This window comes from Cherax quadricarinatus, chromosome 49 (assembly GCF_038502225.1).
Source record: "Cherax quadricarinatus isolate ZL_2023a chromosome 49, ASM3850222v1, whole genome shotgun sequence".
Taxonomy (NCBI): domain Eukaryota; kingdom Metazoa; phylum Arthropoda; class Malacostraca; order Decapoda; family Parastacidae; genus Cherax; species Cherax quadricarinatus.
In genome coordinates this window covers 4,880,915-4,894,981 of record NC_091340.1, presented here as the reverse complement: position 1 = coordinate 4,894,981, position 14,067 = coordinate 4,880,915, and the positions used below count along the sequence as shown (strand labels likewise).

The 14,067-nt window shown below is 39.0% G+C and overlaps 1 protein-coding gene across 7 annotated transcripts in view; it reads left to right on the top strand.

Annotated features, from left to right (window-relative positions):
* LOC128696955 (uncharacterized) overlaps positions 1-14,067 on the top strand; it is a 92,935-nt gene that overhangs the window by 42,040 nt on the left and 36,828 nt on the right. For all 7 annotated transcript variants that reach the window (XM_053788384.2, XM_070095128.1, XM_070095131.1 and 4 more), the window contains one exon: positions 1,977-2,067. In XM_053788384.2, the coding sequence (XP_053644359.2) occupies positions 1,997-2,067 (71 nt within the window). In that variant the 5' untranslated portion in view covers positions 1,977-1,996. The remainder of the gene's footprint in view (positions 1-1,976; positions 2,068-14,067) is intronic.

Below are 14,067 nucleotides of genomic sequence, written 5' to 3'. Positions count from 1 at the left end.
ACTTCACTCTAACATGCTCACACATGCTACTTGTCCGACCCTCTTGCACACGAAACCCCCTTTTACCCCCTCCCTCCGTCCTTTCCTAGGATGACCCCCTTCCCCTCTTTCCCTCCACTACAGATTTATACACCCTCCAAATCATCTTATATGCTCCATCCTCTCTAAATGTCTAAACCACCTTAAGAACCCCTTCTCAGCCCTCAGAATAATACTTTTATTAAATCCACATTTCCTAATTTTCACACTACGAATTCTCTGCATAATATGACACACATTGCCCTTATACATGACATCTCCACTGTCTTCAGCCTCCTCCTTGCTGCAACATTCACAACCCATAGTTCATACCCAACACCTCACTTACAAACTCTTTCTCAGTTTTAATTGTTTGTTATTTATTCCTCCTCTACTTTGAAGTTTCCCAATTATTCTCTCATGGGAAACTATAAAATGCTTTCTTAAAATCTAGATAAATAAACTCTGGCCATCCATTTTTTCTTGAACAAATTCAGGTACTGTCAAATAATTTAATAGGCTTTATATACAAGAATTTCTCAACAGAAAGCTAAATGAATTGTTTACTAGTCAGTAGCTTATTCCTCTTGAAGTGTTTTCTTCTCTTCATTTTAATGACTTCTAATATTTTTACAACACTTGTCAGTACAACCACCCTATGGTTTAACCCTTTGACTGTTTCGGTTGTATATATACGTCTTACGAGGTACCGTGTTTGACGTATATATACTCATAAATTCTAGCGGCTTCAAATCAAGCAGGAGAAAGCTGGTAGGCCCACATATGAGAGAATGGGTCTGTGTGGTCATTGTGCACCATATAAAAAAAATCCTGGAGCACGCAGTGCATAATGAGAAAAAAAAATCCTTTTTTTTTTTTAATTAAAATGCCGACTTTGTGGTCTATTTTTGTATAGTATTTATGGTTGTATACTCGTTTTCTTGGTCTCATTTGATAGAATGGAAAACATATTAGAGAAATAGAGGTGATTTTGATTGGTTTTACTATAAAAAAGAACCAGGAAATGGAGCTCAAAGTAGGGGAAATGTTTAATTTTTTGCCGATGTTCAAAAGTAAACAAATGATGTCATTGTCTAATAAATGTCCAACTAGCCATTCTAATATGGAGTCATGAATGGGTTGACATTACGCATTTGTACAATTACAGTACATATTACAATATTGCAGTAGTCTGCATAACAGTAAATCTTCAATTTTTTGTTTGAATAAAAATTCAAAATAGAAAGCAAGAGTAATATCAGAGGGGCCTGGAGACGTGACTGATGAACAAAGAAAATGCCAGGAATGTCTGCATTGTTCATTCTGGACCTTATTTTGAAATTGTCATATTTTTTAATTTTCGTGAAATTGGCCAAATTGCAAATTTCTGACCATGTTATTGGGTAGTTGAAATCGGTAAATGGGCAGTTTCTTGTACTCAATCGATAGAAAAAGCGGAGTTCTAAAGAAATAGCTATGAGTTTGGTCGTCTGGAACAATGGAATTAGCCAAAAATAGGGCTCAAAGTGGACGAAATCATCGATTTGTAAATAACACTGAGGTCGCTAACTTCGTGAGAGCGTAATTCCGTCAGTTTTCTTTCAAATTTCGTTTTTTTGGTGTCATTACAATCAGGTAAAGATTCTCTATCATTTCATAAGAATTTTTTTTTTTTTTAAATTTTGCGACACCGGGAGACACCTCAGGATTGGGGGTTGCGACAGCCAAGGGGTTAAAGGGTCTTCCTTGTCATCTTTCTTAAATATTGGCACAATGTAATATTTCATATGTGGTGGCAGATTACATTACTAAAAATATGACATGGCTGCTGCTTGTAAGGACATTGCTTAGTAATCTACAGAATCACATAATCACATTTAATCCTTCTCTCAATACTACTCTGTCATTGAATTAAAAGAGTGTAATTAACAAGAATAAAACACAGCTTGTTCTTACAGGAGTGAATGAGCTAACCTTGATGATGGACCACAGCTATGTTAGCCGCCAGCATCCTCCTGTGGAGCAAGAGCCTTCTAGTAATATTCCCCGGTATGTTGATATTTAATTTCTTCTTTGAGTAGTAGACCGGTTGCCATCAGTTGCTCAGGAAGCACTACAATAGAGGAAGTAAAGGGTAAATCTTTCTTCTTATGATATTTCTTTTCTGCGGTTATATTTACACCTGTTGTCTTCCTCTTGTTGATTTTGGAGGTTATCATCTTTGTGGCCCAGTCCCAGACCAGGTCTCCTGGTTGGTGGTCTGATCAGTCAGGCTGTTGGCATTTGCAGAATGCAATGCACACCCTACAGCTCAGCTGATCAGGAACTGAGTAGGAACATCAGATTCTCTTGTAGATAGGGATCTGTGGCATTTGATGGCTTGGTAAATTTTCCCCACATTATCCTTTCAAGGCATCACATTTATGTATACTCATTCTTTGCCTTTCATTTGTCCTGTTTTTCTTTTAAAGTATCATATTATATCATTGCTTCTTAACGTCCTAGCCTTGGGAGCCATACAGTCCAGTGGCATCGAATGCTCACCACTGTCTGTATACCTGTTGTCTACCTGTTCTTGTTTCAGGGGTGCCATCACCCCCTTGACCCTGTCCCAGTCCTGGTCTCTTGGTTGACGGTGGCCTCATTAATCAGGTTGTTAGTACTAGCAGCACACAGTCCAGCGTAGGTGTTGTGGTACCGCTAATCAGGAACTGATTGGAGAAACCTATTAATTTCCTTTTGAAGAAAGGGTCTACTGTTTTTGGATAAATCTGAGAATTGGCACCTGTCAACAACGAGATGGTATGCATGTGAAGAAACACAACCATGTAACTAACTTGTTTGATTTTGGCTGCTGTTGGGCTTTTGTTGATGGTGGTGGTAGTAGTAGTAGTAGTAGTAGTAATGGTGGTAGTGGTAGAAGTAATAATCACAAGTCTAAAACAAAGAGCTAGTAAAAAAATTTTATATTAATGGTATATAAAACTGACAAGTAGATGAAAAAACACTTGCAGCTCTTGGGTATCTTTATTGCAGATCCGTTTTGCTAGTCAGTGTCTTTATCGGTCCAATACAGAGAATAATCCTGGGGATTTTGAAACACATGGAAGCAGAGTTTGAGGTGAGCACTGCTAGGAAGTTTTCAATTCATCAGTCTGGGTGAATACAGACCAATGGATTGAAAACTTCCTAGCATTACTGAGGAACTGACCACCACCAACTAATTCTTCAAGTCTTCCATTGTCTTCGACAGATTCATCAAAGGCAAGAAATGTTGCTCAGTGTTGACGGCCCCGTTCAAGGCAGGAGAAATATCAGGGCTTGAACAAATACATACAGAGATCATTTATGGCCCACATAGAGTCAGTAAGGCATATAAATTACTGGGAATGCCTTCAAGTCTTGAACATGTACTCAATGGAGCTTGGTCCGAAACCTGCACACTGCCATAACAACATATTGGAGTGAGAGATATGGGAGGAAGTGCAAAATAAACCCAGTGAAGAGCAGGGGTTCAGTGGGCACATTAAGGAAACACTGTATCAATATTTGTGGCCCCAGACTATTCAATATCTTACCAGAAGATATCAGAAACATAGCTGGAACAAGTGTAGTAGCCTTCAAGAGAAAACTGGACAAGTATCTTCACCAGGTGCCAGATCACTCAAGCTGTGATGGATATATAGGGCAGTGTGCCTTCAGCACCAACAGCCTGGTTGACCAGGCAAGCACCAGACGAGCCTGACCCTTGGCTGGGCTCAGAGAGTAGTAGGACTCGAAACTCATCAAAGTTGTATCAGTGTCTCCAGGATCATTCTCTGTAGTACTGGATGATAAAGCTACTGGTTGGCAAAACATTTCCACATTAAAGATACCCAAGAGTTGCACATACAGTATGTCTTATTCTTCTAAGGAGAAATATGTTGCCTTACCAAGTAAAGTAGGATGGTAGATAGCACTCACACAGAGAGGTATTATTGTTCTGTCATGTAATTTTTAAATAAGAGCCTGTTAGATGTACAGTAGTTCCCCCATAGCTACAGGGATATGTTGTGGGACCTATGGTGAATGCCTGAAACTGTGGATACCTATGATAAAGTTTAAATGATAAATTATGCACAAGTCAAGAAGCACTTCACGGCTTCACTTATTCTTTGAAGAACTTCTGCCATCACTACTTTTGTGCTTTGGGTCATTATTAAGCAAAATTAAAAGTTATTTTCAGGCTATGATAAACCAAGGATAATCGAAACTGCAGAAACTTAATCCGTATTGCACTCTGGCAGGATTATAAATACGTAAGATCGCTGGAAAATCTTCAACTTTGATTTGTATTCAGTATTCAGTACATGGGAAGTCTGAATGTGCGTGGATGTTGTGCAGATGATAAGAAAGAGATGATTGTGGATGTTATGAATGAGAAGAAGCTGGATGTCCTGGCTTTAAGTGAAACAAAGCTGAAGGGGGTGGGAGAGTTTCAGTGGAGAGGAATAAATGGGATTAGGTCAGGGGTTTCAAATAGAGTTAGAGCTAAAGAAGGAGTAGCAATAATGTTGAAGGATAAGCTATGGCAGGAAAAGAGGGACTATAAATGTATTAATTCAAGGATTATGTGGAGTAAAATAAAGATTGGATGTGAAAAGTGGGTTATAATAAGCGTGTATGCACCTGGAGAAGAGAGAAGTGTAGAGGAGAGAAAGAGATTTTGGGAAATGTTGAGTGAATGCGTGGGGAGTTTTGAATCAAGTGTGAGAGTAATGGTGGTTGGGGATTTCAATGCTAAAGTGGGTAAAAATGTTATGGAAGGAGTAGTAGGTAAATTTGGGGTGCCAGGGGTAAATGTAAATGGGGAGCCTTTAATTGAGCTATGTGTAGAAAGAAATTTGGTAATAATTAATACATATTTTATGAAAAAGAGGATAAATAAATATACAAGGTATGATGTAGCACGTAATGAAAGTAGTTTATTAGATTATGTATTGGTGGATAAAAGGTTGATGGGTAGGCTCCAGGATGTACATGTTTATAGAGGGGCAACTGATATATCGGATCATTATTTAGTTGTAGCTACAGTTAGAGTAAGAGGTAGATGGGAAAAGAGGAAGGTGGCAACAACAAGTAAGAGGGAGGTGAAAGTGTATAAACTAAGGGAGGAAGAAGTTCGGGTGAGATATAAGCGACTATTGGCAGAAAGGTGGGCTAGTGCAAAGATGAGTAGTGGGGGGGTTGAAGAGGGTTGGAATAGTTTTAAAAATGCAGTATTAGAATGTGGGGCAGAAGTTTGTGGTTATAGGAGGGTGGGGGCAGGAGGAAAGAGGAGTGATTGGTGGAATGATGAAGTAAAGGGTGTGATAAAAGAGAAAAAGGTAGCTTATGAGAGGTTTTTACAAAGCAGAAGTGTTATAAGAAGAGCAGAGTATATGGAGAGTAAAAGAAAGGTAAAGAGAGTGGTGAGAGAGTGCAAAAGGAGAGCAGATGATAGAGTGGGAGAGGCACTGTCAAGAAATTTTAATGAAAATAAGAAAAAATTTTGGAGTGAGTTAAACAAGTTAAGAAAGCCTAGGGAAAATATGGATTTGTCAGTTAAAAACAGAGTAGGGGAGTTAGTAGATGGGGAGATGGAGGTATTGGGTAGATGGCGAGAATATTTTGAGGAACTTTTAAATGTTAAGGAAGAAACAGAGGCAGTAATTTCATGCACTGGTCAGGGAGGTATACCATCTTTTAGGAGTGAAGAAGAGCAGAATGTAAGTGTGGGGGAGGTACGTGAGGCATTACGTAAAATGAAAGGGGGTAAAGCAGCTGGAACTGATGGGATCATGACAGAAATGTTAAAAGCAGGGGGGGATATAGTGTTGGAGTGGTTGGTACTTTTGTTTAATAAATGTATGAAAGAGGGGAAGGTACCTAGGGATTGGCAGAGAGCATGTATAGTCCCTTTATATAAAGGGAAAGGGGACAAAAGAGACTGTAAAAATTATAGAGGAATAAGCTTACTGAGTATACCAGGAAAAGTGTACGGTAGGGTTATAATTGAAAGAATTAGAGGTAAGACAGAATGTAGGATTGCGGATGAGCAAGGAGGTTTTAGAGTGGGTAGGGGATGTGTAGATCAGGTGTTTACATTGAAGCATATATGTGAACAGTATTTAGATAAAGATAGGGAAGTTTTTATTGCATTTATGGATTTAGAAAAGGCATATGATAGAGTGGATAGAGGAGCAATGTGGCAGATGTTGCAAGTATATGGAATAGGTGGTAAGTTATTAAATGCTGTAAAGAGTTTTTATGAGGATAGTGAGGCTCAGGTTAGGGTGTGTAGAAGAGAGGGAGACTACTTCCCGGTAAAAGTAGGTCTTAGACAGGGATGTGTAATGTCACCATGGTTGTTTAATATATTTATAGATGGGGTTGTAAAGGAAGTAAATGCTAGGGTGTTTGGGAGAGGGGTGGGATTAAATTATGGGGAATCAAATTCAAAATGGGAATTGACACAGTTACTTTTTGCTGATGATACTGTGCTTATGGGAGATTCTAAAGAAAAATTGCAAAGGTTAGTGGATGAGTTTGGGAATGTGTGTAAAGGTAGAAAGTTGAAAGTGAACATAGAAAAGAGTAAGGTGATGAGGGTGTCAAATGATTTAGATAAAGAAAAATTGGATATCAAATTGGGGAGGAGGAGTATGGAAGAAGTGAATGTTTTCAGATACTTGGGAGTTGACGTGTCGGCGGATGGATTTATGAAGGATGAGGTTAATCATAGAATTGATGAGGGAAAAAAGGTGAGTGGTGCGTTGAGGTATATGTGGAGTCAAAAAACGTTATCTATGGAGGCAAAGAAGGGAATGTATGAAAGTATAGTAGTACCAACACTCTTATATGGGTGTGAAGCTTGGGTGGTAAATGCAGCAGCGAGGAGACGGTTGGAGGCAGTGGAGATGTCCTGTTTAAGGGCAATGTGTGGTGTAAATATTATGCAGAAAATTCGGAGTGTGGAAATTAGGAGAAGGTGTGGAGTTAATAAAAGTATTAGTCAGAGGGCAGAAGAGGGGTTGTTGAGGTGGTTTGGTCATTTAGAGAGAATGGATCAAAGTAGAATGACATGGAAAGCATATAAATCTATAGGGGAAGGAAGGCGGGGTAGGGGTCGTCCTTGAAAGGGTTGGAGAGAGGGGGTAAAGGAGGTTTTGTGGGTAAGGGGCTTGGACTTCCAGCAAGCGTGCGTGAGCGTGTTAGATAGGAGTGAATGGAGACGAATGGTACTTGGGACCTGACGATCTGTTGGAGTGTGAGCAGGGTAATATTTAGTGAAGGGATTCAGGGAAACCGGTTATTTTCATATAGTCGGACTTGAGTCCTGGAAATGGGAAGTACAATGCCTGCACTTTAAAGGAGGGGTTTGGGATATTGGCAGTTTGGAGGGATATGTTGTGTATCTTTATATGTGTATGCTTCTAGACTGTTGTATTCTGAGCACCTCTGCAAAAACAGTGATAATGTGCGAGTGTGGTGAAAGTGTTGAATGATGATGAAAGTATTTTCTTTTTGGGGATTTTCTTTCTTTTTTGGGTCACCCTGCCTCGGTGGGAGACGGCCGACTTGTTGAAAAAAAAAAAAAAAAAATCAGTACATGTACTAGGTATGAGCCAGTACCAAAATTTTGCCAGTACCATCAAAATTAGCTGATGGCCACTGATGCTGATACAATCAAAATTAGCTGATACCCACTAATACTGATACTAATACAGTGGACCCCTGGTTCACGTTATCAATCCGTTCCTGACAGCTCATCGTAAAGCAAAATTATCGGAAAGCGAATAAATTTTCCCCATAAGAAATAATTGAAATTAAATTAATCCGTGCAAGACTCCCAAAAGTATAAAAAAAAAAACTTTTACCACATGAAATATTAAGTTTAATGCAATAGAATAATTACAATAATACCAATAGAATAATCACAATAGAATAATTGACACTTACCTTTAATGAAGATCTGGTGATCATTGATGGGATGGGAGGAGGGGAGAGTGCCTAGCCTTTTCACAAATAATCGCTTGAGAGATGCTATCTCCTGCTATCTGTTTTTCATTTATCCACACCAATAACAGTATCTCAATATTTTCTAACACTTGCAATTGCTGTTTTGTAATCACAGTTGCACCTTTTGCAAGAACAGCTTCCTTGATTGCCGTTTTCCTGCTCACTATAGTAGAGATGGTTGATTGGGATTTACTATACAACTTGGCCAGGTCCAACACACGCACTCCATTTTCGTACTTTGCAATTATCTCTTTCTTCATTTCAATAGTCATTAGCACCCTTGGTCTCGATGGGTTGGCACTAGAAGCTTTCTTGGGGCCCATGGTGACTTATTTTGCAGAAACAAGCACCAAAAACAGTGATAATATGGATAATATGGAATGTACCGAATGTATCCTTAGATGCGCGCACACTGGCTGGCTTGTAAACACTGGCACACACGGGGCAGTTCAGGCCACACGTGGACACGTCTCGTACGAATCGTATCGCATACCGGGTTTTGTAACGGGAACCGAGGCAAATTTTTTGCGATATAATGCTTCAGATACCGAAGACTTCGCGAACCGGGGGTCCACTGTACTCCACTTTAGGCTGACACCATTTTTTTTTTTTTTCAACAAGTCGGCCGTCTCCCACCGAGGCAGGGTTACCCAAAAAAGAAAGAAAATCCCCAAAAAGAAAATACTTTCATCATCATTCAACACTTACACCACACTCACACATTATCAGTGTTTTTGCAGAGGTGCTCAGAATACAACAGTTTAGAAGCTTATACATATAAAGATACACAACATACCCCTCCAAACTGCCAATATCTCAAACCCCTCCTTTAAAGTGCAGGCATTGTACTTCCCATTTCCAGGACTCAAGTCCGACTATATGAAAATAACCGGTTTCCCTGAATCCCTTCACTAAATATTACCCTGCTCACACTCCAACAGATCGTCAGGTCCCAAGTACCATTTGTCTCCATTCACTCCTATCTAACACGCTCACGCACGCTTGCTGGAAGTTCAAGCCCCTCGCCCACAAAACCTCCTTTACCCCCTCTCTCCAACCCTTTTGAGGATGACCCCTACCCCGCCTTCCTTCCCCTATAGATTTATATGCTTTCCATGTCATTCTACTTTGATCCAGTCTCTCTAAATGACCAATCCACCTTAACAACCCCTCTTCTGCCCTCTGACTAATACTTTTATTAACTCCACATCTTTTCCTAATTTCTACACTCCGAATTTTCTGCATAATATTTACACCACACATTGCCCTTGAACAGGACATCTCCACTGCCTCCAACCGTCTCCTCGCTGCTGCATTTACCACCCAAGCTTCACACCCATATAAGAGTGTTGGTACTACTATACTTTCATACATTTCCTTCTTTGCCTCCATAGATTACGTTTTTTGACTCCACATATACCTCAACGCACCACTCATCTTTTTTCCCTCATCAATTCTATGACTAACCTCATCCTTCATAAATCCATCTGCCGATACGTCAACTCCCAAGTATCTGAAAACATTCACTTCTTCCATACTCCTCCTCCCCAATTTGATATCCAATTTTTCTTTATCTAAATCATTTGATACCCTCATCACCTTACTCTTTTCTATGTTCACTTTCAACTTTCTACCATTACACACATTCCCAAACTCATCCACTAACCTTTGCAATTTTTCTTTAGAATCTCCCATAAGCACAGTATCATCAGCAAAAAGTAACTGTGTCAATTCCCATTTTGAATTTGATTCCCTAAAATTTAATCCCACCCCTCTCCCGAACACCCTAGCATTTACTTCCTTTACAACCCCATCTATAAATATATTAAACAACCATGGTGACATTACACATCCATGTCTAAGACCTACTTTTACCGGGAAGTAGTGCCCCTCTCTTCTACACACACTAACCTGAGCCTCACTATCCTCATAAAAACTCTTTACAGCATTTAATAACTTACCACCTATTCCATATACTTGCAACATCTGCCACATTGCTCCTCTATCCACTCTATCATATGCCTTTTCTAAATCCATAAATGCAATAAAAACTTCCCTACCTTTATCTAAATACTGTTCACATATATGCTTCAATGTAAACACTTGATCTACATATCCCCTACCCACTCTGAAACCTCCTTGCTCATCTGCAATCCTACATTCTGTCTTACCTCTAATTCTTTCAATTATAACCCTACCGTACACTTTTCCTGGTATACTCAGTAAACTTATTCCTCCAATATACAATCAAAATTAGTTGATAGCGACTTATATGGATACTGATACTTTGGCACACCCCTGACATATACTTACATTTTCTTTTTCTTTTTGTTAATTTATTGGTTGTCTCCTACCAAGGCAGGGTGACCCAGAGAAAGAAACACATTCACCAACATTCACCCAATTGCCATTTTTCCAGAAGTATGCTAACATCACAATATAAATTACCTTCTAACTACGTCATCTCCATCCTTCCTTCAGAGTACAGGCATTGCCCTTCCCACCTTCAGGACTCAAGGCCAGCTGTGTTTCTTAATAATTCTTGTTCTTGTAATATTTCCTTACAGTTTAGGAAGCCCAGTCTGAGATGAGACCATGGATGGTATGAGACTTGGAATCATTAATAAATATTTCAATGGAGCTACTGAAAGTTGCTCTACTTTTGTGATAGTCAAGCCAGCATATGTAATAGTCCTCAAAAGGCATGCCAAGTGAATCTGTTGGTAAATTTTAAATCTATATGGAAATGGGAAGTACAATGCCTGCACTCTAAAGGAGGGGTTCGGGTATTGGCAGTTTGGAGGGATATGTTGTGTATCTTTATACGTATATGCTTCTAAACTGTTGCGTTCTGAGCACCTCTGCAAAAACAGTGATTATGTGTGAGTGAGGTGAAAGTGTTGCATGATGATGAAAGTATTTTCTTTTTGGGGATTTTCTTTCTTTTTGGGTCACCCTGCCTTGGTGGGAGACGGCCGACTTGTTAAAAAAAAAAATGCTTAAAATGTCTGAAGATTTTACAGATCTTACATTTCTGTCTTATGCTGTCTTAGATTTGAATAGTCAGGCTGATGGTGCTTGTCCTTCATGGTGCAACACAGACATCTCACTCTGGTAATGAAGAATAATTTTGAAGGCAGATACCAAGTGCTTTTCATAAGTTTTGTTGGCATAGATTTCTTGGCCATGAGGCCATTTATGTTGATAGTTATTTCTTATTATCCTTTATTGCATAATTTTGGCTGTTTTTTCACATGTTGCTATACCTTTCACTTTCATGAGGAAATTTGAAACCTGTTCCTCCAGTACTTTTCCATGGGGTACAGTTGGAGAGCTTTTATGTTTTTTCATTTGGTTAGATGTTTGACCAAAGCAGATGCAGGCAGTGAATGTTTTGTCATACATTCTTCATGTCAGCAGTTTTGCCAGCCATGTACTGTATGAGGCTCTTGGTTTACAACAGTATTCCAGTGTATTAATACATTACTGACAATTGTCAAACTTGTGTGGTGTTTCAGTGAAAGTACTGGTAGAGGCTAAATCCATAGTCTTCTAAGAGGACAATGGATTGTACATATTTAGTTGTAGATATTTAGTTTCAATTTTTTTTTTTTAACACGTCAGCCATTTCCCACCGAGGCAGGGTGACATATTTCAAATAAACATATACAACTAATTATGTTCAACTAGTAGAGAGGCTTGAAAATTTAAGAATAATTGCCTAAAACATCAACATTTGTTTGTAATGTTGTTGTTATTGAGCCTAAAGTTTTTCAGTTGTTATTAGTTACTGTGAAGAATAAAAGTGATAATACTATGATTGGAGCAGTTCACATCAAACCCACAATTAGGAGAGGAAATCTCATCTCAAGTTCCCTTTCCAAATTATGAGTTAATTGTGAATAGTTGCTATCTATTGTACTCTTTCACAATAGATCAGTTGTATTACCCAGTGTGAACAATTAGCCATGATCTTTTTTTTATTTATTATCTTTGATTTTCAACATAAAATGGTCATTTTTCCATATCTAAGCATAAAACACGACTCTGAAGTATGAGAAGCTTTTCATTTTTACACCATTCAATTTACAGGCTAAAGAGCTATTATCCTACCTTCTGTTATTTCAAAGTCAGCTTTATCTAAGATATAGTACCACCTCTTTTCCCAAGGATTCTACCCACGACAGTCTGCTAACACTCAGGTACTTATTTTCCACTAGATAAACAAGGGCAACAGTTATAAGGAATAAGTAAGTAAGTTTATTCAGGTATACACAAATACAGTTACATAGAATTATCATACATAGCAGCATATGTGTAGAGAACCTAGGATAACCCAAAAAAGTCAGACAGAGTGACTTATTTCCATTGGGGTCCTTTTACCTTATTATTATCATTTTTTTTTCAACAAGTCGGCCGTCTCCCACCGAGGCAGGGTGACCCAAAAAAGAAAGAAAATCCCCGAAAAGAAAATACTTTCATCATCATTCAACACTTTCACCACACTCGCACATTATCACTGTTTTTGCAGAGGTGCTCAGAATACAACAGTCTAGAAGCATACACATATAAAGATACACAACATATCCCTCCAAACTGCCAATATCCCAAATCCCTCCTTTAAAGTGCAGGCATTGTACTTCCCATTTCCAGGTTATAATATTTTCTTATTATTCTACAATGAAGATAACATCTTATTTTTTTTTTTTTTTTTTTTTTTTTTTTTTTTTCAACAAGTCGGCCGTCTCCCACCGAGGCAGGGTGACCCAAAAAAGAAAGAAAATCCCCAAAAAGAAAATACTTTCATCATCATTCAACACTTTCACCACACTCGCACATTATCACTGTTTTTGCAGAGGTGCTCAGAATACAACAGTCTAGAAGCATACACATATAAAGATACACAACATATCCCTCCAAACTGCCAATATCCCAAACCCCTCCTTTAAAGTGCAGGCATTGTACTTCCCATTTCCAGGACTCAAGTCCGACTATATGAAAATAACCGGTTTCCCTGAATCCCTTCACTAAATATTACCCTGCTCACACTCCAACAGATCGTCAGGTCCCAAGTACCATTCGTCTCCATTCACTCCTATCTAACACGCTCACGCACGCTTGCTGGAAATCCAAGCCCCTTACCCACAAAACCTCCTTTACCCCCTCTCTCCAACCCTTTCGAGGACGACCCCTACCCCGCCTTCCTTCCCCTATAGATTTATATGCTTTCCATGTCATTCTACTGTGATCCATTCTCTCTAAATGACCAAACCACCTCAACAACCCCTCTTCTGCCCTCTGACTAATACTTTTATTAACTCCACACCTTCTCCTAATTTCCACACTCCGAATTTTTTGCATAATATTTACACCACACATTGCCCTTAGACAGGACATCTCCGCTGCCTCCAACCGTCTCCTTGCTGCTGCATTTACCACCCAAGCTTCACACCCATATAAGAGTGTTGGTACTACTATACTTTCATACATTCCCTTCTTTGCCTCCATAGATAACGTTTTTTGACTCCACATATACCTCAACGCACCACTCACCTTTTTTCCCTCATCAATTCTATGATTAACCTCATCCTTCATAAATCCATCCGCCGACACGTCAACTCCCAAGTATCTGAAAACATTCACTTCTTCCATACTCCTCCTCCCCAATTTGATATCCAATTTTTCTTTATCTAAATCATTTGACACCCTCATCACCTTACTCTTTTCTATGTTCACTTTCAACTTTCTACCTTTACACACATTCCCAAACTCATCCACTAACCTTTGCAATTTTTCTTTAGAATCTCCCATAAGCACAGTATCATCAGCAAAAAGTAACTGTGTCAATTCCCATTTTGAATTTGATTCCCCATAATTTAATCCCACCCCTCTCCCAAACACCCTAGCATTTACTTCCTTTACAACCCCATCTATAAATATATTAAACAACCATGGTGACATTACACATCCCTGTCTAAGACCTACTTTTACCGGGAAGTAGTCTCCCTC